Source organism: Neophocaena asiaeorientalis, unplaced genomic scaffold, assembly GCF_003031525.2.
Source record: "Neophocaena asiaeorientalis asiaeorientalis breed wild unplaced genomic scaffold, Neophocaena_asiaeorientalis_V1.1 scaffold505, whole genome shotgun sequence".
NCBI lineage: Eukaryota > Metazoa > Chordata > Mammalia > Artiodactyla > Phocoenidae > Neophocaena > Neophocaena asiaeorientalis.
The window spans coordinates 1,629,979-1,656,833 of record NW_020174704.1 but is presented as its reverse complement, the minus strand read 5'-3'; the positions used below and the strand labels follow the sequence as shown (position 1 = coordinate 1,656,833).

Genomic DNA, 26,855 nt, shown 5'->3' with positions numbered 1-26,855 from the left:
CACATATAATTCAGAAGTCTTAAACCTTTCCCTCTGGCAAATTTTTAAGGCATCTGCTGAACAGCTGGAAAAGTATTTCATTTAATAGTTTACCTCTTGTTCTTGATTATGCCCATATTTTACTACTGTTATTATCCAGTAGTAAAATAGATAAATATATCAGAAGAAAACTGGAAAAACTGAAAACTTTCAAGTTGAAGAATTAGTATATCAACGTAAAAAATAATCTTAACAGATAAAAAGTAAGATTCTTTCTCCAACCAACTCTGACAATTTTGTACATACCAAAAGAAATACTGGCCAGGTCATAAGGCTTATAATTAATAAGGCATCTTTACATGGAAGTGTGAAAAATTAACTTTATTCTTACATAAATATCATGATATTTTATTGTTCAAAGTGCTCCGTTCAAAATAAGTTAAAATATTTCCATATTACTCTCTTATTAAACATCTAGTTATTGACTAAAGCACAATATCACTGATTAACATAAGACAAAAAAAATATGAGCCACTCACATATTCTTGAAGGAAAGTGCTTACAATATTTTGTGAAAACATTTGTTTACATCACTGATTTAATGGACATTTCCATATTTTTCTTTAAAATCCACAAATGTCTTAAGATATTCCCACCATTATAAAAACTAAACAAAACCAACCCCAAAACAAAACCCTACAAAAGCACATTAACTTTATTATAAGACATATATGAAGTCACTGAGTAAAGCTCTTTTTTATAAACACTTTTGGAAAGCTCACATTGAGTTCTAGCACAGCTCTATTATCAATCTGTGAACAGAAGGACACATCAAGTAAGGAAAGATCTTTACAAGATTCCAGGAGTTTTCTTAAAGATGCTGGACTTACCATTCTTGTTCCTGTTTAAAAAAAACCAAACAAAATATTATATAACATTTATATAATATCCTGAAAAAGCCCCTTTTTATTATTTAAAATAGACTTTTACAAATTAAAAACATTTCTTAAAACAAGACTTCATATTGAAATAGTCCTGTAAAAAAAAAATAAAATTTCCCAGCCAAATTGGTATCTAGGACCTGAATTTTTTCAATCTCTACCCATTCTATCTTCATTCCTACCTCCTACCCTTTCCAATCAGCTCCTCCAGACTTTCCTATTTCTGTTCACCCCAGTTCAAAACTGTTTACACATCTCATTTTCCTGAACCCATGGGTCAAATCAGTCAGCAATACTTAATGATTCAACCTCTAATTCCATGCAGTGCAATTACTGAGCGACTACCCTGTAGAAACTTCTGTTTCAGGCACTGGAGATACAAAGATGAGTAAGACACATGTCTGCCTTAAGGAACTCATTGACTAGAGTTGAAAGCAAATAACTACAACACAATTTGATAAGTTCTACAGTAAGTGGTAGGTATAAAATGTCATTACTGGAAGACAAATGATGGATGATGAGTACTACTTAGCCCATGTTAAATCTGAAGTGATTATGAGATAGTTGGATGGGTTATAAATCATATAAATTATGTAAAGCACCTGATGCACGGCAGGCACTCAATAAGTACCAAATATCACTAGGCTCTAAGATGTCATCTGTTGTAACTATAGCTTTTCTAAGGAGAAAAAATAATGATCACAATCGTATTACATATATATACCTGGGATGGGGATTAAATGTTCTGAAACACTAGTCTATGCCTTTTTCTCTAAGAAATCCTTTCTTCGCCCCTCCCTGCCATGAGAAGGGAGAAGTAACTATACTTCTACCAGAAGCTGTAACTATACTGCTACCCTGGCTGCGACTGGCCCCATGATAAACCAATGCAGATTCTCCTGGGAATTTAGAATTGGGATTCAGTAAAGCCTCCAGTGCCCATTTGATCTCTTGAACTAAAGACATGGAAAATTGGGTCAGGGCTGCTATATTTAGCCATGTGTACCCAGAGGAACAGAGATGGCCAGCATGACAAGAAAAGAACAAAGCAAAACCAAAGGGAGAAGCAGACACAAATGTCTCTGTAAGTGTACAGCGGCAGAGGGTGTGGCTTAGGGACAGGGGCCTGAGTATGCAGGATAGGAGAAGGAACGAAAAAGAGAAAAAAGCTTCCTCGCGTTTTGATGGTTTTCCAGTCTCTCCTGAGGTCTGACCATACCCAGTTTCTACCCATGGGATCTGAGATGGACACCTGTATCTTCATAATAATCGCCTTTTTCGTATGCTTAAGTTATCTTGAGGGGGTTTCTGTTATATAAGATCAGAGAACCTCACCTAAGCCATTTGGCTCTGTGGAGATTTTCACCTAGGGCTGTGACTTTTTTCTATTTGCCAGTCTTGGTCATTAGAATCTGAGTTTCCTGATAAATTAGGAGTTCCTGAAGCCTAAGAGAATGCTAGGGAAGGAAGTCAGAGATTGAACATTTAACTGGGCTAGGGTCACCTGTCCTATGTTTTCAGGGTACTTTGTGCTGTTGTTTTGTTATCTACTTAGGACACAATTTTGTTTTCAGTCAGCTTGCTCCTTCAGGGCACTGAATATCTCCAGTGTTTAAAATAATGCCAAACACAGTATATGCTCAATAAGTGTGTAATGAATGAAAAAATGAAGGAATGGTGGTTAACTGTCCAATGCCATCACCCTGGTATAGACCCTCATGAGATGGATTATTGAAGCTAATCTCTTAGATTTTGATTTCTTCCTTCTCCAATTCACCTACTACTCATTTCCAGATAAGTATTCCTACAACACAGCTCTAAATAATATCACTCATATCCCTAATTAAAACCCAGTAAAACCTCTTCCTTGTTTAATTTTGCACATACTTCTCACCTTGGTGCTCAAAACTCTCCAGGATACCCTCCATTATACCAACATTCTAGATCAAATTAGACTGCCTATTCTCTAAAGATATTCTGTACTTTTAACACCTTTGCTTTCGTTTCATGCTATTCATTCTGCCTAAAATGCCCTTCTCCCCCAATTTCCTGCTCACTTTTTAAGGATACCTTTCAAATATCTATTAGCCTTTTAAATTAGGCTTTTCCTTATTTCTCTGATCATATATATACTCTCTTTTCTTTGAGCCCCATCAAAGTGGACTTGCTTCTGGCTTGCATTACAGTTATTTATATGCTTGTTTTATTCCTTCTTGCTAGGTTTTCAACTCCTGAAGACAGGGACTGTGTCTTATTCGGCTTTGTACTGATCGATAAGTACGTTTAGTATGACGAAGATTTGCCACTTAACACTCATATGTGCTAATCACAAAATGACACATAAAATAATGAATATCAGCATGGTTTAACTAAGAATACTTTTTTTTAAAAAAAAAAGGATTCTAACACTAAACGATGAAAGGAGACCAAAAAACAACAAAAGTAAAGAAAATATAGCACAGTGGATAGAAGCATAGACTCTGGTTCAAGTCCAGATTCCTTACTAGTTATGAGCCCTGGGCAAATCCCTTAACCTATTTCCACCCGTTTCCTCCTCTGTGGCTCATAAGGTTGCTGTGATGACTAAATCAGTTACTATATGCTCAGAACAGTATAAAGCACATAGTCATGTTGTTGTTAACAATATTAATTATTGACCACTAGTGATATTACTTTTCATTGTGCTCTTTATATTTGAAATAAGATGTTCCAATATATTCGCATCTTGCATCGGTAATTAGATTTGACATAATAAATAATGATACTGCCTTGCTCTTACGCTCATGAAAGTCACAAATGTCTTCAAAAAGAAGTCTTTATACTTCGTACCTGCTTTTCTTTTATGTCTCTGTCAAGTAATTCATACATTTATAGACCAAACTTAGGCCACCTGACAACTGAACCCACTGCTCATCACAACTGTGCTTTTGTTTTGGGATCAGTGTTACCGACTTCTTTGGTAGCACATCTTTCAGATACTGGCTACTCTCCATCTCAAGTGTATGTGTTTTGGGTTTATTTGAGGGTTTTTTGGAGGGAGAATCGTAAACTAGATTTTAAACAACAATGGCACCATCCTCTGAGGTGAAGCCTGACGCAATCAGTGATCGTTTTAAAAGGCCCTTGACTGCCTTTCCTCATTGTCCCTGTGAATTCATGACTTTTTCTTGAATGTTTCAAAATAATTACCTTATTAAAAAAAGTCTAGGCTAATTCAAGGGGGAAGGTAGATAGGCAGGCAAAGAAACAAGCAAGGTAAGTGGTGTGGTGTTTTGAAAAGACAGTACTGACCGTGGAGACAAAACCCTTGTACGTGAACCCTTGCTCTGCCACATATTAAGTGCTGGCTCCAGTATCCTCATCTATGAAAAGATAATGATACCAGCTTCCTGAGCGATGAAGATTAAGGAGAATATAACACAGATGAAGTATCTAGCCTAAAGTGTACATATAATAGGCAAGAATTTCTGCCTAAGGTTTTTTTTTAGTCAACTGTTTTTATTGATTTTTAAAATTTTATTTATTTTTATTGAAGTACAGTTGACTTACAATATTGTGTTCGTTTCAGGTGTACAGCACAGTGATTCAGTAATTTTTGCAGATTATGTTCCATTATAGGTTATTATAAGATACTTGATATAATTCCAGCGTATATATCCTCGTTGCTTATCTATTTTATATACAGTAGTTTGTATCTGTTAATCCCACATGCCTAATTTCCCCTTCCTAAATTTTTAAGCAAGAATTTCTGCCTACAAGGAACTTGAATAAGTAGCATGCAACTATATAAGCAACATCTACAAATGTACCATAAGCCTGGACTGTGGAGAGATTTTAACTGAAACTACAAACGTAAGTGTTGAAAATCTTCAGGTTCCCCTTTGGTTGAATGTTCAATAAACAGTAAAGGATATAATTAGCACTTCAAGGACTAATCTGTTAGTATTAATAGATTACTAGCAACACAGTGCAAGTGCTATCTGGGTTCACCACTGTGTGGGCAATTATAACCGTGGCATTGCTAGCACTTCTGGCCGGTGTCAGAAGTAACAAAATATCACAGGGTTTCTGGCTGTAAATTGCAAAAAAGACACAAGGAATCCCAGCACTGGGAAGGATTTTCAATAGCTCTGCCTTAGGGTAGAACTATTCCTAAAAACTAGAATCATCAGGGATGGAAATTTCACAGGATTCCTTAATCAAGAATTTAACATCAAGAAGCCATATGTGTGTGTGTGTGTCTTGAATTCATTAAACAAACGGATTAACTTCTTATCTGTCAATAATAATAGAGAACACAGCTCACACAAATTCTCACTCTTCTTACTAGACCAAGAATTATGGTTATTTAGAGCTTTCTGATAGGCTCAACTATAAAATTCTGTTACTGCCCTCACTCTTTTACTTAAGTACAGTTATAATTATCAGGACAACATTTTTATTGTATCCAAGAATTTTTTTTCTCCCTATAAAAAGTCTGAGGTTAGTTTTTATGTCAAGGCTTTAAAAGAAATTTATAGATTGTATCCTTACCTAATATGTCCAGTTGGCGTAATCTGGTACAATTACATGCTAGTTCTTCAATGTCTGTGTCACACACAGACCTGTTAGCTGTTAGAAAGAGTTTCTGCAAGTTTGGAAGCTGGCGTGCCAGTTTGGCAAAGCAGCCGGTGCTGCTCTGCAGAGTAGGGCACCATCCGAGGTCAAGTTCCTCCAGAAGTGGACACCCAGAAGCCAGCTCTGCTATCCCGTTCTCAGTAATGTTCTTACATCTCCACAGATCCAGAGTCCGGAGTTTTTTACACTTGGCTCCTATCATGCTAGCTATCACGTCATAGTCTTCAATCTGGAAATCAAATAATTTCAATCTTTCCCACATTATGCTCAGAAACACAAACCGTTTTGAGCATGTTAAAGCATTCTTAATCACCTCCTGTTGTTTGCTTCTGTGCAAACATACCCACATTGCCATTAACACAGATGTGCCCACTCATCTCACAGACCTGCCACCGTTTCGTAAAACAGCGAGAGTAATCACTTACTTAAAAATCCATTTAACAGAATTCCAGACAGAGGACGTTAATGAATTAAATCCCAAAGCAGTCTGAAACCCTCAGTCCCTCTTAAAGAATTGGAGGATTATGTATTGTCCTTGTATGCCTCCCATTTTGACAGTGCTCTTGCTACTCTGATACATGTAAGATCTCCCTGATAAAGGCATGCACTTAGCTAGGCTCTAAAATAGTAAGTGAATATGCTGATGGTACTAATAAGGATACTAGTTTGGGGTCAAATGAGGCATTTGGGGACTGAAAATGCAACCTGAAAAATAATTTAGATTGTGATAAGTTAGCTGCTGTCAGTTATTGGAGGTGTCCAATGATTTACCTCATGATCGTGGGATAAGCTTCTACTATTCAAGAATTAAACATTTCAGTTCATGGGCTTTGAATGTTTTAATAATGTTTCTTTAAACAGATTATTTTAGGAGTTTCATTTGATTTTGTTATAATCAGGTATCAGCATTATCATCAGAAGTCAAAAGGAAACAAAACAGCAAACATTTCCCATGATCACTTCCTTTTGTCCATTGGTTTATTCATATTTTCATCTATGATGTGCCAGCATCACTCCAGATGCTAGGAGCAACAGTGAATCAAAAAAAAAAACACTGTGTTCACATTTCTTGGAAAGACATACAGACAAATAAATGAGCAAAATATATTCAGAGAGTGATAAGTAAAACAATAAAACAGGGTGACATGAGAGTGATCAGAGTGGCAGAGGTTGAGGGAGGGAGTGGTGGCTGCCGGGATCTCCGGGAATGAGCGTGACTCATTCAAGGAACAGAAATACGATGGGTACACGCCCAAGGGGAGTGAGAGAGGGCAGGCTGTGAAGCCAGAGAGCTACGCAGGGGCCAGGCCATCAGGCCGTGAAGGACTTTGAATTTTTATTTTAACTATAAGGAGATCGATGGAGGGTTTGAAACAAATATGATTCACATTAAAACAAAAACCCCTCCGGGCTCTGGAGGATGGTCTAAGGTGGGTATGAATGGAGGAGGAAGCCCAGTGAAGAGGCCTGCACTAGCGCAGAGGAGAGATGCTGGGTCTTGGATCAAGGTGAAGCAGTGGCATTGAAGAAGTGGACAGGTTGGGGGCTATATTTTGAGTCAGAACCAAAGAGCTGATAGATTAGAAACAGTGGTGATGATTTCTAAGGTTCTTCAGGAACAATCATGCAGAAGACCACGAGAAATCGATTTGGGTAAATACAACTATCTTCTTAAGTGAGTGGACCCAAACAACACAAAACTGTAGCTTTGATCCTTAGCGCAGCCAATTAGCTCCTTTGGGAAGAAGCAAATTAAAAGCTTTCCAAAACCCATGATTCTGATTGCTATTATTTTGATAGTCAAAAATAAAATATCAAATGAATCATCCTGCCTTTTGGTCAGCTGACAGGAAAGAAACTGAAATAAACATGGTATTAAAGTATCAACCAAGAGCTGTCTGTGTTACTATCCTGGTGAACCCAGACCTGCTGTGAAGAACAGTACTTCTGTGACAAGTATGAAATGTTTCAATCATCACGTTAGTAGCAGTATCAGCAATATTAGCAGTATTTCTGAACTTCGGATGTCAAGTCCTTAAAACTTCATTTCCTGGCAAATAAATATCAATTGTAACAATACTGGTAACTACATACTTTAATTTAAAAATGGTCTTCATTAGTCAGGTAAAGTTGGAAAACACTGGTTTAAGCAAAGGCAAACTGTTTCTTTATTGCAGGACATACCATTGAAAACTCCAGGGGGAGGATATAGGAGCATCGTTTCCTAATTTAGACCCAGAATTCCTATTCCCCCTTCTTTCCCCCTATAATACACAACTTTTTAACTTGAATATCTTTTAGGACTAATGTTCCATAGGTCAACTTAGGAAAATGCTGACTTCAACTACACCTAATTCCAACTATAAACATACATAATTCCAACTCGAAAGTGTCTGTGATTAGAGGCCTGCTTTTCTAGAGAATGCTGCTCTAGGTTATGGGGAGGTAATTAACAGGCAGAATAAGATACCTCTGGCCAAAGTCAAAGCAGGGTCCTTACCAATCTAAAGAAGGCAGGCTAACAATAAGCAAAGTCCAAGTGACAGTAACTGGTTGGTAAATTGTCACAGAAAGTGCCATGGAGTGTCACTTAGCCCATCTAGAAGAGCTACTAGAAGGACCCAACAGAAGCCCATGAAATGCCTTACTAATGTAAAAAGTTGACCAGAAGGGAAACCTAATGCTGAGTTAGCGGGCTCTCAGATTGTTTCCGGAGACCGGGATGGGCCTGAGCCCATACATGGGGTTTAATAAGGCCTAAACACTTCTCTGATCTTGCAACCATCCTGCTTATTCAGGTCTTCCTAATAAGTGGATGCAAAACTGGAATGGTTTAGGATCTCCTGAATCTGCTTTGGGTATGGGGGGGCAGGTAAGAAAATAAAGAGGTATGGATCGCTCCACAGTCAGTTATATTGGGAGATGCATTTCCTGTGAGTGTGCATGCATGCACACACGCACACAGGCTCACACGTATGCACACACGCGCACACAAGAGTTCTACTGTCCCTTGAGTGTCAGTCTTATTTATTAACCATGTAATTTAGTTGAAAAACATTTAATTCATCCCATGAACTCTTCCAATGACATATAAATTATAATTTTATATCTGAAAGGACTGTCAAGATTATTTATTCCAACAGTCCCTAGGTTTTTGGATTTCACAGACCAGTAACGTTTTAAAGAAATTAGTTCCAACATAGGTTGGTGTCCATCTTTTCATCTTACTCAGTAAGGACAGTAAAACAAACAAAATAAACCTATCTACTATCATCAGCATTTCCAGAAAATAATCTCTGAACTCAAAAACTAAAATTAGCTTTGTGAAAAACTTACCAGACTACTGGCATTTGGGTATGATTGATATATTATTTTGTAAAGAAGCCCAGAGAGCAAATAGCTTGTCTGAGATAACATCTGGCTTGAGGCAGAACCACACTCCTTGCACCGCGCTATACTTCTTTCCTTGTTCTCACAGATAAATAATGTCAATGCTACAAAGACAAATTCTCCCATTTAAGAAAAATGTTTTAAAGCGGCTTGCACATAGTTATCCATAAATCTGAAAAGCTGTGGGTGGGTGTGGGGAGGGTCAGGATAAAAGTCACCCATGGGAAGAAAAAGGGAAGCAGCAATTGAGAATAAAGAATTTTCCAATACTTACCATGACACAACTACCCAAACTGAGGTGCTGAAGCTCTGAACAGAAGTTCAAAACGCTGAGCAGGGCTGTTTGCTGCCATCAGGAACCACATCAGAGGCAAATAAGGAAAGGACAAGAAAGTGAAACAAAGAGAAGAGGTCAATTAGACATTAAAGGCTGTCACTGCTTTTCCTGAAATAGAGCTCAAAACCTCGGTTACAAACACCACAAATGCCATTTAATGAGTCCCCAGGTGTTCACACCATTGATTGGCTTGGAGTCAAGGTAATCATTACTCGTCTCCACGTAGTAAGTCGTCACTCTGTATATGATTTTGCATGCCCTAAAGACACCTATATTCCCTATGACCTCTCAGTGCATTTTCCAAACGTAAGCAATTTGAAAGCCTGGTGAAGGCTGAACAAGACAAGATAAACCATCCCTCCCGCCCTCCAAAAAAAAAAAAAGCACCAAGGGTTGGTGACAACTGTAGAACAGCGGCAGCTCTGACATTCACTGATCAGCTGCAGGCTGATGGAACTGCCAATAGCCACCCCAAATCAGGATTGAGCCCGTGACTTTAATGTCAAAGAATTCTCTTTGTTGACAAGGATCCCAACAACCATCGAGCACCTGTCACTAGCACCATGCTGACTGAAACGTGCACTTTCTAGTCATGTTCCTGCCATTTCAGCCCATCCATCCTGTGCAATGGAAACGGTCTCACCACTAAAGAAACCCAAAGGTGTCCGAGACTGCTACATAATCATGGTTCCTGAAATATCTCTGAACAGTCAAAATTTCACTTGATGACATGCCTGCCATGAAAAATTTAAAAACGAGCAATGCAAAGCATTCAGATTTTTAGTTTTTTCTTTTATAAATTAAAAAAATACTACACAAACATGTGGCAAACTTTCTAAACATCTGAACTAAATAAATCATATCTAACAAAATTAAGATGATATTATACAGCCTCTGTTTAATCTATTCCAAGTGTTCAGAAGTGAACAAATTATCAGTTGGGGAGGGATTGAAGAATGTGCCAATGACAACACAAAACATTTATTCAGATTCTTATTGAGAAAATAAAGTAACAAAGTACTTCATTTAAAATAAACTTAGGGCAAAAATAAAATAATAGTAGTTATAATAGGCCCTAGATTGGTACCAAACTTAAGACTAATTGTTTCACTGTTGTGCATTTTTTTAAATTTAAGCAAAAAAAAAAAGTTTATATTGATTTTATGCTTAAGTTTCAACACAACTTATAACATTTATAAGACAATGCCACGTAGCTCTCAGAATGTTGACATCAGAAGAGGTATATGAAGATAAGTTTCAGATTCTCCGTAACACTTAGCTATTTTAACTTACTGATGGGAAAATGACATTAGGTTTGTTTTTATTAAAGTACCAGATCTTATCACAAAGTTGTTTTATAAGATTTTCCCAGAGCAAGATCCAGAACATAGCAGAGAATTTTTAGAGAGAATTCCACATACTCTTGTGGATAAGAAATTTTAAATTAAAAAAATACATATACATATACCTCATTCATGATTCATGGAAATTGTTTGGTCATCTATTTTTAAATTCCTTACAGTGAAGAACCTCACATATGCGACAAGTACAAAAGTCCAAGACAATAAACACCCACGTAGTCACAACTCAGATTTATCAAATCTTAACATTTTGCCTTCTTTGCTTATCTACTCTATTTGTGTATCCCTCCATCCATTCACATACTTTCTCAGAAGTGACCTTTATCATGACTCAGGGTTTAAAAACATGCTTGAAAATTACATAACTTTACTATACATTATGATCACTTTTGAATTAATATTCTCATAATTATGTATCTAAAAAACACCTATGTAAGGGTAGATGCATTTCAAGTCGTAGAAGAGGAATTAATGGCCTATTATACTTATTCAGGCAAATATTTTATAATAACTTACACAGTCTGCATATTAAATTGAGAATTAAAAATTCATTTAGGGCTTCCCTGGTGGTGCAGTGGTTGGGAGTCCGCTTGCCAATGCAGGAGACACGGGTTTGAGCCCTGGTCTGGGAGGATCCCACATGCCACGGAGCGGCAGGGCCCGTGCACCACAACTACTGAGCCTGCACGCCACAACTGCTGAGCCTGCATGCCTGGAGCCCGTGCTCCACAGCAAGAGAGGCCACCGCAATGAGAAGCCCATGCACTGCAATGAAGAGTAGCCCCCACTCACTGCAACTAAGGAAGGCCCGAGCGCAGCAACGAAGACCAAATGCAGCCAAAAAGAGAAAAACAAATACCGTATGCAGCCAAAAATAAAATTTAAAAAATAAACAAATTTATTTTAAAAAATTCATTTAGTAGTAGAATTATCATTTTTCATTCCTACCTTAAAAAAGGAACTAACATAGAACATAAGAGATTCATATTGAATATCACACATCTTTGCTAAATAAGAGATGTGAGATCAAATGCTGAGACCAAGCTATAAGGGGATAAGGATGACCTTGGAAGGGATGCTGTAAGGAATGTAACAAGGAGTCAAATAGAGATAAATAAAAGGGTTGACTGGTAGCACTGAGGTGAGAAAGCACAAGTTAACAGTTTCCTGACTTCCTCCAGCAGAGCTCAAGATAAGCCAGAGACGGTGGGAGTACCCAGGTATAGAGCACACATCTATAGATCAGCTTGCCATCTCTCCAAATCCAGCTAACTGATTTCCTCCTAGAATATCTTTAGTATCTTCTTTCTCTATGCCATTAGTATTCAGAATTAAAGTACTACTATTGATGCTAAAGCAAAAAGGAGAAACTACCTCTTCACTTCCAGACATAAAATGACCTGATTTTAGAGAGACCACAGTCTCAGTGATTTAGAGCAGTTGAGAAAATACTGCTCATGGGCCAAATTCAGCCCATTGGTTGTTTTTGTAAATAAAGTTTTATTGGAACATGGCACACCCATTCATTTATGTATTGTTTATAGCTGTTTTCACACTACAACAGCAGGGCTGAATAGTTATGACAGAGACCATATGGCCTGCAAGGCCCAAAGTATTTGCTATCCAGCCCTTCACAGAAAGAATTCGCCCACCCCCAATTTAAGAAAACAATTCTACCTTAACGAGTACTTGCATCACTTTTACCCTTGTAGAACACACAAATAGATGGATTAAACCTATATTAAGCATACTACAAAAAAAGGTATTCAGAAATAAAAACTGAACAATTTTATGAACCTTTTACTTAAGACTTAAGATATCTTTTAGCTTCACAAATTGACAAATTCTGCTGGTTAGACCAGTAAAATTCAATATAAGCACAAGAGTAGCTCTATAAAATTAAAACACAATTTAAATAGTTAGCAGCTTTAATAATGCAATGCAGCAGATTCATTTTCAAATGAGTTTGCAGTTTTTAAACAAAGGCCAACCTTATTTAAATCACTGTGGAACCGGAGTCACTAAGAAGTGACTGGCTCCATGTTAATTTCTTTTACAAAATTTTCAAAACATACTTTAGGTGAAGCTGGCACCTGGTAGTAGGATTTATGTTCATAAAGAAAGAATCCTTTGGGGACTTCCCTGATGGTCCAGTGATTAAAAATCCATCTTGCAATACAGGGGATGCTGGTTTGATCCCTGGTTGGGGAACTAAGGTCCCACATGCTGCCGGGCAACTGAGCCCATGAGCCACAACTAGAGAGCCTGCGTGCCACAACTACTGAGCCCGCACACCGCAACTAGAGAGAAGCCCGCGCATCAAAATGAAGAGCCTGTGTGCTGTAACTAAGACCTGACACAGCCAAAGTATAAATAAATATTTTTTAGAAAAAGAAATAAAGAACCCTTTTATATTCAACCTAAAATTTACCTACTAACTCTGTTCAGCAGCCTCAAAATCCAATGGATAACTATTAAGTTATAGAGAATTATTATTGCCTCTACTTGTTACAAGGAAATTTATTAAGAGGTAAAAGAAGGCAGGAATTCAAATTTTCATTGACAGCTTTTTAAGAGATGCTACCCATAAAGTTCAAAATCTCCTATGCTCCACACTACTAAAGTGCTAAGCAAAAATACTTAATAAAGTGATAACTGGTACTTATACTCACATAAATGGTTTAGATATTCCAGATTTGTAACTTAGTAGAGTTATAATTATGCATACCATATACATTTTATAATGAGACCTTACATAAACCACATATGCAATACTGTGTTCATATTTTATATTAATACAGGTTTATAATTATTATAACTAATTACTAATTTTTGCAATTAAAAATTCTTGCAGTTAAAAATTAACTGTTGCTCATCTTTAATAAAGAATACAACCCTTACTTGTAACACTCAGTATAGGAAGATAGGATCCCAAGTCTGTATTTCTCTAAGTCCTGATTCCTAAGGACTTCCCTGGCAGTCCAGTGGTTAAGACTCCGTGCTCCCGGGACTTCCCTGGTGGCTGAGTGGTTAAGAATCCGCTTGCCAATGCAGGGGACACCGGTTCGAGCCCTGGTCTGGGAAGATCCCACATGGGGCAGAGCAACTACGCCCATGCGCCACAAATACTGAAGCCCTCACCCCTAGAGCCCGTGCTCCACAACGAAAGAAGCCACTGCAATAAGCCCGCACACGGCAACAAAGAGTAGCCCCCTCTCCCCGCAACTAGAGAAAGCCCGCACGCAGCAACGAAGACCCAACACAGCCAAAAATAAATAAATAAATTTATTAAAAAAGACTCCGTGCTCCCAATGCAGGGGGCACAGGTTCCATCCCTGGTCGGGGAACTAGGATCCCGTATGTTGCATGGCACGGCAAAAAATAAACAAACCATGATTCCTAGAAAGCATCTTAAAGAAATAGATGTTTATATATCACAGACATGCACCAGCTAAAACAGAGAGACTAGTGACATCACCTGATCACAAGTATACTTTCACTGATGATGTATTTCAAACATATCACAGCAATAACTATAAGTAATGAGATAGGATTTTATAAAAGTATGCTCATTAAATGAAAATTTATAAATTTACATAAGAAATACCACCAAAGAAATCCTAAGAACACAATCACTCAATTATTGTAATTGAAGATCCATCTACATATATGTATGAATTTCTCTTTCTCTAATTTAATTTTTTTTTGCCCCAGTGTTCCAATCTCTAAATTTGGGGAAGGGAAATATAGAGTAAAAGTTGAAGTATTTTAAGACCTATTTAAAGTACTTGTGCTCCTATATATTTAGAATATTTAGAATATTTAGAATATTTCAATTCAATTACTTTATAGATATTTGCTATAAACCAAATTGTCCTTTTATACAGTTTAAATATATAATACGGTATAGTTTATATACTGATACATAATCACAACTTGAAAATAATATTGTCTTTTATAGGTTAAACCTGAAGATCAGCATTGTGGTAGAAAAGTAAGACTTCTGATTGTTCTCTAAAAAGAGAATGTTCAAGATCATAAATGACATAAATTAATAAACTCTTATACATGCCTTTGAGGAAAAAAAAAGGAAAGTTCTCTAAACCTAACTGTAGACCTACCCTAGACCACAGTCTCAGAAATTTTAGCATAAGGTTCAAATAATGTGTTAAATTCCAAAAAGCCATATGTGTGAAAGAACAAAACCTAAGACTAACTCACACACATTTGCCTTGCCCGGCAGTCTCCTTTCAGAGCCTATTTTTACCACTGTAGTGGATCTCTCCTATAATAATAGAGTTGAATATATCTTCGCTGACAGATGACTAAACTGATCAATTTCCGTATCAACCCATGATGGATGATGGCAGAGATGTGCAGTCAAAAAGTCATGGCAGTTTGCACACCGGCTGGACTTGACTGTAACCTTATTACCTATGTAAAAGAAAGAATATTTTGATCAGAGGGGTAAGGGTTGGACCACCAAGGGAGCATAGGAATCTGAAGCACACATTGGTTGATTGACACTGTTCATCTAAACGACGCTCAGCTGAAGAGGGTGCACTGGTCCAAAGACTTTATCTGTTTTCTTCCAAAAGCATGTCCTTCCTTCCTGTTAAGAGGATGGTATCAATCTGTTTTGTGTTGATGCCTTTAAGCATTTAAGTCACATAACTAATGCTCACTGTTCTCATTCTGAACTCACCAGACAGGTCTTATAACTGTAATTTGGTTTCCCCTGTGACATGCCAACAGTGAGAGAATGTGTTAATCAGCTATCTCTAATGAATGTGTCCTTACCAGGTAGATTTCTTATACCCGGTATACTGGTTACTGTCATGAATGTGGATGATAATGAATCTGACCCCCAAGAAGCTTCTCAACTGTGACTGAATCATAGCCCATCATGCAGGTCACACACACTCAATCCCACCAAAAAGCCTGGCACTTCCCACTGGCACTTCTATAAAGCAATCCAGGATAGAAAAGAAGTATAGACATATTCTTGCCTGGAGACATAAAGACTTTTAAAAGTTTGTTAGTTTTAGAATATAATATAGTAAAAGTTATTAAAACCTTAATTCTTGATTCTGTTTAAGAACAAAGTAATTATTAATATCTTTGTTTTATATGTTGTCTAAACAAATCTGTCTGAAATGGACTGCCTTTTAGGTGACAGCTAATGACAGCCTGCATTAGTCAATTTAGGTGACCAAAGTAGGTTCTTCCTGCTTCAATTGTTCGATCTTAGTTAATAATCAGCAGTGGCCCTGGTGAGAGGCCACTCTTTTCCTTAAGTCTGTTAAATGCACTTGCTTTACTAAAAGAAAGACCATCCCTGCTTCTACTTACCAATATACAGGAATGTGTTCCCTAAATCAAATAAGAACGCAGTCAGGAGAACACCATTATCTATGTGTCAGAAAGCAAATTCGTGGCACTAAATCAAATCATTTATGTATCTTTTGTAGGAAAGCTCAGGTGGTTTCATTAACAGACAGGGTGGTATGCATTTTTACTTATATATTCACTCTGCTGAATAAACTGGCACAGAAAAAAGAAACTAGGAGGAGAGTGTTGATATCCAACAGAAGTAAAGATCAGCTACTTTTGTTTGTCTTCTAGTTCATGAAGATGAAGGCAGTGGGGTCCATGAAACTGTCATCCCTGCCTAGCAGGACAAGTAAACAGTTGCTGAACCACACTTATGGATTACTGTCATATACTAGTCCCCTACAATACCTATAATCAGTTTTTGCACTACTTCAGATTCTTTCAATTTATGCTCTATCATTCTTGAAGTGAGGCAATCAAAATTGGATGCAGGTGTTCCATTTATAACTCCAACTTTTAAAAAAACACTCTTGGTTTTCTTGCTAAGCAACAGAATGACATTCTTACTGAGCTACCTATCATGCCCCATCTCAACCCCAACTTCAGATATTTTTTCCCAAACAAAGAAAAGGTAAATAGGCTCAAATTCCTAACACTAATCCAGATTGTTTTAGACAATGCAAAGGACTTCTCTTGAAGTCACTTTTTATGCAATATGTTAAAAAGTTATCCTTATGCTATCCTTTGTAAGTTGTATTAGTTTGCTAGGACTGCCATGACAAAGTACCATAGACTGGGTAGCTTAAACAACAGAAATTAATTTTTACAATTCTGAAGGCTAGAAGTCTGAGATCAAGGTGTCAGCAGGGTTAGTTTCTTCTAAGGCCTCTCCTCTTGGCTTGAAACTGGCCATCTCCTTCCGGTGTTTTCATATGGTCTTCCCTCCGTGTGTGTCTGTGTCCTAATCTCCTCTTCTTATAAGGACACCGCTCATATTGGATTAGGCCGCATCCTAATGACCTCATTTAACTTAATTACCTCTTTAAAGGCCCTATCTCCAAATACAGTCACATTATGCGGTACTGGGGGTTATGACTTCAACATATGAATTTTGGGGAGACACAATTCAGCCCATGGCACAAGTATTTACGAATAGGTTGCACGTATATGTCCCTTCAGGGGTAAAAGAGAATTATATCTTCTACTTATTTTCAAATGGTTCAGGAAAAAAATATGCATATAGGAGGAAAATCTACTTTTTATGCCACTTTTCGTAAGCCTAGAATTATTTCAAAATAAAAGCTTTTTCCTTTTAAGTATTTAAAAGTCTATTTAATGAGTTAAATTTCTATAACCCTCCTCTCATGAGAATACATCATCATGTATGGCTAAAGAAGTACTTGCAGTTAACGTTTATCATAAATAATAAGAATCTTGTGAATAGAGATGAAAAGGACTAAAGGTGCTTAAAGTCTTTCCAATCATTATATACCTCACTCTACTATAATTACTTCTTTGTCACGAATGGCAGAAGAAACTAAGTACAACTAAAGTTCTCCTTCCTGTTTGTTCTAAGTTCCCATCTATTGCCTAAAAGTCTTGCCTACACAATTCTAAAAGATCTACCAAATTCAGTAGAAAGAAAATTACTGCAATTAACCACTCATTTCACTAGTTATGCTGGGATCACGCAATAAACAGGGTCTAAATCTCAGCTTGAGGGTCGTTTCTGTCTCTCCATCACCTAGTACTATCTTGTTTTTCACCAGGCATACATTTACAGCTCCGCAACTGCTGAAATCCAACAAATGTATACACCTAACTCTGAAAAGAGGTTATTTAATGATGTTCTTTTTTTGGTTGATGTTATAAGAAGACATTTGCTATTTCTCTGATGAAGCGATTTTTCATCGCAATCCTAAACATACCTAAAGAAAGAAAAAGATCTCATGAAATAAACTAACCAAACAAATAGAACTATATTTCACTATTTTTTAGAGCTAAAAATTCTGGACAAATACAGTTCAAATATTTTCTTACAAGTTTTCCAAGTTGTAGATCCACCCACCCCTCTGCTTAGTTGATGTGGTTATTCTGTAGAAAGGCAAACTTATGCTTACTAACTTAGCAAATAAAGAAAAAATGAATTGACAAGCGAGAGTTATCACTCATTCATTCAACACAAGTTTACTGAATATCTACTAGACATATTCACTATAGTGAATACCAGACACTGTTCTACGTACTGGTTGTAAAAAGTAAACAGTCAAACATGGTCCCTCCCATCAGGGAGTTTATAAGTTAGGAATGAACATCCCTTTTACCAGAAACAGATCATAAGTGTGAAAGCAGTAATTCGGCCTAAACCTCTCTTAGCACATGATGGAAAAGATATTCCTATTTAGGAAGACCTAAAAGAATACTTCACGAAGTTGGGAATGACTGCATAGGACTATGCTGAGTAAACCTATACTATCATTTTCACATTTACACAAGTCCATCTAATTTATAAAGTGTGTTGTTGTTTACATGTACGACCTAATTTGGGCTTCTCAATAGCCTATGTGATAGGGTAAGTTTTTTTTTTTAACAGATAAATGAACTTTTAGCTTAGTATAAGTGACTTACCCAAGCACATAAATCTTTCAAGTGGGAAAGCCAAGAGAACGACTGAGTTTTTTCATTCTGTCCCATCTGCCACAGATTGGTCGCTTCACCCTCCTCCGACAGCCTCAAATGCTTCCCTCTGTCCCAGCCGATTTCTCCATCAGTGAGGGGGCTTCCCCGGATGCGGGAATCTCTCCCCTGCTTCAGCTTCCCACCCCTCCACCCCCCGGGGTGCAGGTCCCGTCCCGCTTCCTCTCCTCCTCCTTCTCCCTTCTTTCTTTTGTCATACCCAGTTATACAGGGATCTTTACAGTCTTTCCCAGTGTCCAAGGTCTTCTGCTAGTGTGTAGCTGGTGTTCTGTGAGAACTGTTGCATCTGTAGATGTACTCCTGATGCATCCATAGAGAGAGATGAACTCCACGTCCTCTTACTCCTCCATCACCTTGGAACTCTCTTGGACTGAGGTTTTTGACACTGATCTCTGATACAGACCAAATAACAAATATCTTCCCAGCTTTTAAATTATCAAATAATGTCTGAATCAACACCCAGACCTCACTGCTAAGCAGTTTTAACCATACCTAAAGTCTGAACAAGATCCTATTGCTGCTTCCTCTCACTGTAGGGTACTAGCTATGGTATTAGCCAAAGCAGTGGAGCTGGGGAGAAAAATCTTAACGAGCTAGGCCAGGTCATAAAAGGCTGGGCTCAAAAATTGGTGACAATGACACTTGGGGCTTATTTTAAGGTTGCTGTCACACAGTTGACTACCAAAGCAGCAATTAAGCAGTACAAATGAAATGCACTGGGATACAGCCCCAGTGTCTGACAAGGTTACACATGAGGCTCAGTGGTCAACACAGCAGGGCTTGTTGGTAAAATGTCAGGTACAGAGAAGCCCAGTGCCCTGGGCCCACTGCCTGTTTCGCCATTGGCTCAGGGAGGTGCCACATCAGCACACCAGGATCTACCTACCTGCATATAAGGCAATTCTGACCCTACTATAGTTTTGTTCTCTGCATTCTCATTCTTATTGAGTAACCAGACCTGCAATATGTCTGGCTCTACCTAACCACTTAGGAACACACTACCTGGACATCAACAATGCACCACTTTACATGCTAAAATATTTGGGGAAATTATATGTTCCAATGCTGCTCCCCACTATAGTGTAATATTGAGAGTTGGCCTATATATATATACCATGTGCTTGAGGTAGTTCATTAACTATGGACTCTACAAACTATTACTTAAATTATACTAAATGTAATTTGAATAACTAACTGTTATTATAAATTCAGAACTAAGACTTCAAACTAAGTTTGTTCATAATAAAAATAAAAGGCAAAAGTCCATTTGTCTATAGTAGATATTTTAGACTAGAAAATGTTTACAGAATATAACTTAATAGTTTGCATTTTACACTGGATCGAAATGTTGTGTATCTTATTTACAATGTTATATTTCCTTACCAATTATGGATTAGAAAAGGATTAAGCAGTAAAGAGAAAAGCTCTATTTTAGATAGACAGCCAAGCTATTAGAATAACTACTATCCTATGCTCTTATATATCTTACAATTTTCACTGTAACTCTGAGGCCACCAAATCTGGGTTCAAATCCTGACTCTAACTTATTGCTCTGTGCCACTGGGAAACATTAATCTTTTGGGACCTTCATTTCATCATCTGTAAGATTTAAGAGTAACACCTACTCTCAATAGACTAGTGTAAAGGATTAAATAATATGCAGAATGTCTAGGACAGCAAACAACGTATTCAGTAAGTTTTCCCAAACTTTGGGACTAAAACCCAGGTCTCCAATATCCTCTAAAGCTATATTCACTATGCACACAGATTTGCTTCAATCTTATAAGATGGCATAAATACATTACATTTATTAATGTAAATTATATATAGGCACATAAATATAACTCTACTACATCATAAATCTGACCTCTCTGAAGATTATACACTACAATAGAGTCAATATTTTGAAATACTTATTTTTTCTTATTTTATAATTATGTAGTGTTTAGAAAAACAAGGGTAAAAGTGGCACTGGATAATATGTATTCTTTAAAAGAAAAAACCTCTCCCAGGAAGTTCAAATTCATATCTTCTTTTTCTCCTCATATATTTCCTTAGAGCCATCAGAGGCATCTGAAGTCAACTGCTATTCCTTCTTTCCAAGACAGTTTATAACATCTGAATGTACTGCCAGCGATTACGTGGAAGGTTTAGAGAGAAGCCAATCCCCTAAATCTTGTCTTCTCACTCTGTTTTCTCCCATCCACCAACATCATTGAGTGCAGGGCTGAAGCAGTGAACATATGGAAGGGAAAAGGGGGTGACATAATGCTTTGCCTAAGTGACAAGGGAGGTGCTTATGCTGTGGCTTCTGTTTGTTTTAAAAGAGACCAGCTGATTGTGTTGTCTTTTCCCTTTATTCCTCTGAGTTACTTGGTGCCCGTGGGGGAGTCTGATGCAGATCCCAAGAATGACAAGATAACAGAAGTGAATAAAGTATAGGCAGAGAGACCTGGGAAGCTGTAAAAGTAAACACTGCCTGGGTAGGTTTTTCTTAATTTTGAATTTTGCCATTTATATCACTAAGATGACACTATTTTTTATTTTATTGTAAGTTAACTGTAGATCAATGAAAATCAATTTTATAATTTTTTCTACGTACTAAATGTCAGAAAAATTGTGTAGGGTAAGTTTATAAATGATTTTATGGTATTTTAGCAGATAGACTAATAAAAACAAACTTTAACAGGTAGTAACATATGGTACAAACCAAATTTTACTTAATGCAGTCATACAGTGACTTCACATCTATGTTTAAGTAACTGAGGGAAGCTGAGCTGATGCTATTTAGACTTGGATGCATATGTATAGGTCTCCACTCGAGATGAAATCTTCTCAATTCCTATAAATCACACTTTTAAAAAAATATGTAGTCATATTCTATCAGTTTCTTGGGGTAAATGGAAGAAAACTGTGGACTATGTAATGATTCCCTGACACTTAGATCATGCTAATTTATGACATTTCAAAAGCATCACATGGAATACATTTTTACAAATCATCACAGATGTAAGATGCCTAGCAAGTTGATATAATTTCTTGGTTTTTACCCGATTTTTCTTCCTGAAGGTTCACTTATTAATGAACTATGCTACATTTCTTCTTAAAGTTAAATTTAATCAGAATATTTTAAAATGAGGCATCATCTTGCTCAGAGGATATCAGACACACAGAGCAATATAAAACAGTAAATACACCAGTAAAAAGCAGGTGTGGCATAATTTCAGAATAGATAGGTCTACCCAAGAAAAGATAGCTGACAATTTTACACCCACATAAATGACGAGTCATTTCACCACAGACCAGTGAAAACATGGGCTAACACTATCTTTAAACTGGCATTCAGGGACAACAGTCCTCTCATTTTACAAAGAAAGAATCTTGGAATTTGAGAGACTATGTGAGCTAAGTTTGTCACTGGTAGGGCCAGAACTAGAATCAAAGTCTTCTTTCCAACAAAGCAGGTCACCAGTTAAACTCTAGGTAAAAATGTTGCCCCAAACCAGGAATACTATATTCAGACTTCCACAGATTAGTTTAATAACTACATCAAGCTAAAGATATCTACTCTGATCTACCAATAAAAAAAGCTACACACCCAGATGGTTTTATAGATAAATTCTATCTAACAGATAATTCTCATTTGTTAAAGTTATTCCAGATCAAAGAAAAAGATGTCAATGTCACAAATCATTTTGCTAAGGTGTCATAATCTCAGCTCCAAACCTGATAAAATGGCATGAAAAGGAAAAACACAGCTCAATTTCATTGAAGAAAGCAGGTGTAAAAACTATTGATAAGTCTTAACTCTTAAAGAATATTTACAATGAACCAGGTACTGTTGTAGACACTTTATATATACTAAATCAGTTAATCCTCATAACAACTCTTTGAAAGGCATACTATCATCATCTCCACTTTACTGAAGCACAAGGGGTCAAGAAACTTTCTCAAGGTAACATAATTCGTAAGTGATAAAGCTAGAATCCAAAGTATTGGATTCTAAGTGATAAAGCTTGGCTCCAAAACATTAGGAAAATAACCCAGCTACGTATTAAGTTAAAACATGTAGGACAGGGCTTCCCTCTTGGCGCAGTGGTTTAGAGTCCGCCTGCCGCTGCAGGGAACACGGGTTCGTGCCCCGGTCCGGGAAGGTCCCACATGCCGCGGAGCGGCTGGGTCCGTGAGCCATGGCCGCTGAGCCTGCGCGTCTGGAGCCTGTGCTCCGCAACGGGAGAGGCCACAATAGTGAGAGGCCTGCGTACCGCAAAAAAACAAACAAACAAAAAAACATGTAGGACAATTATACTGCAATAAAGATGTTTAAAAAAAATGTAGGAATTACCGCAGGAATGTAAGGATTGTTCAACATGACATTATATTAATAAATAAAAGAAGAAAAAAGATCAGTGTGGTAATGGAGGCTTTAAAATTTTTAAATACAATATACATTTTTGATAAAAATATTCTTAATCAAATGAGAATGATAAAGACTACTTATCAGAAAGAAACATCAAACAATATATAAAATTAGTAAGCTACATGAGGAATTTCTATTTAGTTCACTAATGAAGTTCTAGTGCCTAGAGCAGTGCCTGGCACGTAACAGGCATGCAAATATTTGTTACATAAATATTAAAAACAGAAAAAAACATTCCCTCTATATTAGAAATACAACTGGTATACCTATTGTGACTCTATTATTCTACATTATTTATGAAGTTCTACTTAACGTAGCAACACTTTAAATATTGGAACAGAGAGAAAAAGTATATTAATTTCCAGATTATATAACTGTATCATTAGAAAAACCAAGACATAAGTTATTAGAACAATTATAAGCATTCAGTAAGGTGAGCAGATACAAGATAAATATACAAAAGCCCAATTTTTCTTTATATTAACAATAACCAATTAAAATTAAATAAAATAGTATCTGAGACTAAAAAATAGAAGGGTTAAATTTAACCAGAAAGATATAAAACCTAAGTGAATAAAACTATAACATGTTCTTGGATGTAAAACAAGACCTATATGAACAGATAGGAAGCCTTATTAAAGAGCCAAATGAAATATAATAAAGGCACTGCTAATAAAATCCTTGCTGAAAGATATATCTGAAAGAATAATACACAAGGATTTTTTTTTAAGTTTAAAAAGAATAGAGAGGAGACTTTCCTAACACATAGTAAAACATACTACAAAACTGCCGTAGTCTTACTACTGTTATTAGTAGCTAATATTTATTGAGAGTTTACTATGTGTTCAGCACCCTCTAAGTACATTACATGTAATTAATTCTCACAATGACCCTATGAGATCTGTATTTTTATTATCTCCACTTTAGATATGAGGAAACAGAGAGATTGAATACTTGGCCAAGGCAACATTCAAGACAGGCAAGGGGTCACTAGAGTGGAGTACACCATTTTGGAAAAGTAATTTGGCTATCTTACGCATTCATTTAAATCTTTACTGAATGGCCAATCTTTACCAAGTATGATACTAGATACCAGGAACACGGCAATGAAAAAGACAGACAAGGGTCCTACTTTCATGAAACTTATATCCCAATGTGAGGAGACAGGTGATAGTAGGAAAACCAATAAGATAATCTCATAGTGATAAAGTTGCTAAAAAGAAAATACACTGTGGGTGATATGACAGAAGCAAACTAGAAGCGGGGGAGGGTTACCTTTTATCAATGTCTAAGAAGCCATCTCTGAAAAAAAAACATTTAAGTTGGACATTGAGTTGAGAAGAGGCCAGCCATATAATGAGCTGGAAGGATATTCCAGACAGGCAGAGGAGAAAAAGCTGGGACTGGATCAGAATGTTCAAGGAATAGAAAGAAGGCCAACATTACTGGAGTAGAGGAAACAAGTATATGGCAGTAAGTGGATGTTTATCACAGGGGCTCAGGCACATACTGTGACCAGATATACCACTTACAGAACTCTATCCAATAGCAATAGTAACCGGTACATATAAAACTCTGTGCAAAATAATGTTATCGTTAGGTGGTTTGCAAAAGAAAAACAGCTGGAAAAACCTACATGTTGACCATTTGCGGAACAGTTGAGTAGATTATGGTAAAATGTAATATGTATACATATAGCTGATCCACTCTGTTCTACAGTAGAAACTAACACAACATTGTAAAGCAATTATACTCCAATAAAAAAATAAAATGAAAACAGTCAGGTGGTAGTATATGTAATGACCTGGTAAGATGTCCTAGAGCTATGTGAAAAAAAGCAAGCAGATCAATAAATAGTTTTCTTTAATGAGACTCCTAAACTATGTATTAGGGATTTTAACTCCAAAGTCTGGTCCTGGATAAACTCCTAAACTATGTATTAGGGATTTTAACTCCAAAGTCTGGTCCTGGATAAACTCCTAAACTATGTATTAGGGATTTTAACTCCAAAGTCTGGTCCTGAATAAACTCCACTTTGCTTCCTCCCACTCCAAGCAAATGTTCTCCTACATACTTTCCTCCCACCTCTTTCTCTAATTCATTCCCTGCCAGCATTTCGGCTCACCTCAGCCCATTGCTTGCTTCTTTACCTACAAACATGAACAGCATTACAAAAATTCTAAGAGCACAGAGGACAACGTTTTCTTAAAACGAGAAAAACCCACAACACAATAGACTAATTCTGAAATGACTGAATCAGCCAGCTCTAATGATTTTAGAATAGTCAGGTTGCATCATATACTTAAACTATTTGAAAATCAGAAATCACATTATTATGAGCAATTACAGGTAACTAAATATTCGGTTGGCTATTAACACTAGCAGAGGTGTAAGTCTTACCTCTACTTTTGTTCGATAGAGAACGAGTCGTTTAAGGCCACATAATTTGGCAATGTGGTTGAAAGCTTGAGGCGGTAGTTTATCACAGGATGAGAGATTTAAGTCCTGTAGATTTAGACACATCTCAGAAATAATCTCCAAGCAAGTTTCATTAAGGAAGTGGCTGCAAGATAATTCAAGACGCACTAATTCAGATCCACAGACCTTCAGAAACCTGTGAAAACAATGTTCCGTGTGAATTTCGTAAAAGATATTTTATATCTTTTACACATCAGGTACTATATATTCATACCCCTGAAACTTTATCAACAAGCGGTGCGCCTGTTTATCCCTTAAACAAACGCACCACTCATCCCCGTCCAGGTCTCTTGACATCTTCTTGCCCATCTCAGTGTCGCATCAGTCACATACTGTTATTTTATTTATGCCGCATCTTTTTTCTATATGATTTAATTATTAGCTTACAATAACACATGCAAAATAAAACTGACTAAATCAATCACTTATGAAAGGAAAGCAAGTAAAGCACTGGACTTCTAAGTCAAAAGATGGATATTTTGCCCTGTTCCACCATTTTCTAGCATGTGACCTTGGAAAAGGCATTTACCCAAGTCTCAGCATTTCCTCAGATGTGGAAGGCAGACTAGAAATAATGTTAACAGCATTCACCACACTGTGGTTTTAAACATCCCACAATAATGTGAAAGCAGTTTGCAAAGACCAAAGTACCCCACGAACGTTAAAATAAAAGTGAAATCTTGGCCAACACACATTCAAACAACAATGAAAAACTTTAATTGCTACAAATTTATTTTAAATGTTGCAAATAACTCAGTAGCCCACACATCTTATTTACACCCAAACATCCAAGAACATCCCTTTATTCTTAATCCATTGCAGCGTATGTTCTGCTCTCCCTAAATTCATCCTTTCCTTTTAAATGCTAAATTAAACGGCCTTTCTTTCCAGTCCTCGTATTACCTGATTTATTGTGGCATTTCACACAACCGCCCTCACCTTCCTTCAAATTCTCAGATAGTCCTCTCGCTATTCCCTCCTTACATTCCTCTGACCTGTCTCACTGCTGCGTCCTTTGTATTATAGTAGCTAAATTGCCAGTTTGCATCAAGCACCTTAATTCATTCACTCAACAAATATTTATTGAGCTCCAACTATGACCCAGGCATTCTCTAGGCACTTGGAAGTTGGCAGTGGGCAAAGCAAAGTTCCTGCTCTCATGGGGCTTACTTACATTTTGGTAGGAGAGGTAGATCATAAACAAATCAATTACATGAGTAAAATTAATAGTATATTAGAGAGTGAAAAGTGCCAATGAGAAAATAAAAGCAGAGAAGGACAACAGGAAGTGTCAAGGGTAG

At 37.0% G+C, this 26,855-nt stretch overlaps 1 protein-coding gene across 6 annotated transcripts in view; it reads right to left on the bottom strand.

Annotated features, from left to right (window-relative positions):
• Positions 1 to 345: 345 nt before the first annotated feature.
• FBXL4 (F-box and leucine rich repeat protein 4) overlaps positions 346 to 26,855 on the bottom strand; it is a 65,145-nt gene continuing 38,635 nt past the window's right edge. For 3 of the 6 annotated variants that reach the window (XM_024759322.1, XM_024759320.1, XM_024759321.1), the window contains 4 exons: positions 25,477 to 25,690; positions 9,202 to 9,273; positions 5,454 to 5,766; positions 355 to 880 (listed from right to left, as the gene is read on the bottom strand). In XM_024759322.1, coding sequence (XP_024615090.1) covers positions 717 to 880; positions 5,454 to 5,766; positions 9,202 to 9,273; positions 25,477 to 25,690 — 763 coding nt within the window. In that variant the 3' untranslated portion in view covers positions 355 to 716. Of the gene's footprint in view, positions 881 to 4,211; positions 4,283 to 5,453; positions 5,767 to 9,201; positions 9,274 to 25,476; positions 25,691 to 26,855 lie in introns of all 6 variants that reach the window. The other 3 variants (XM_024759325.1, XM_024759319.1, XM_024759323.1) reach the window with 3 other exon arrangements.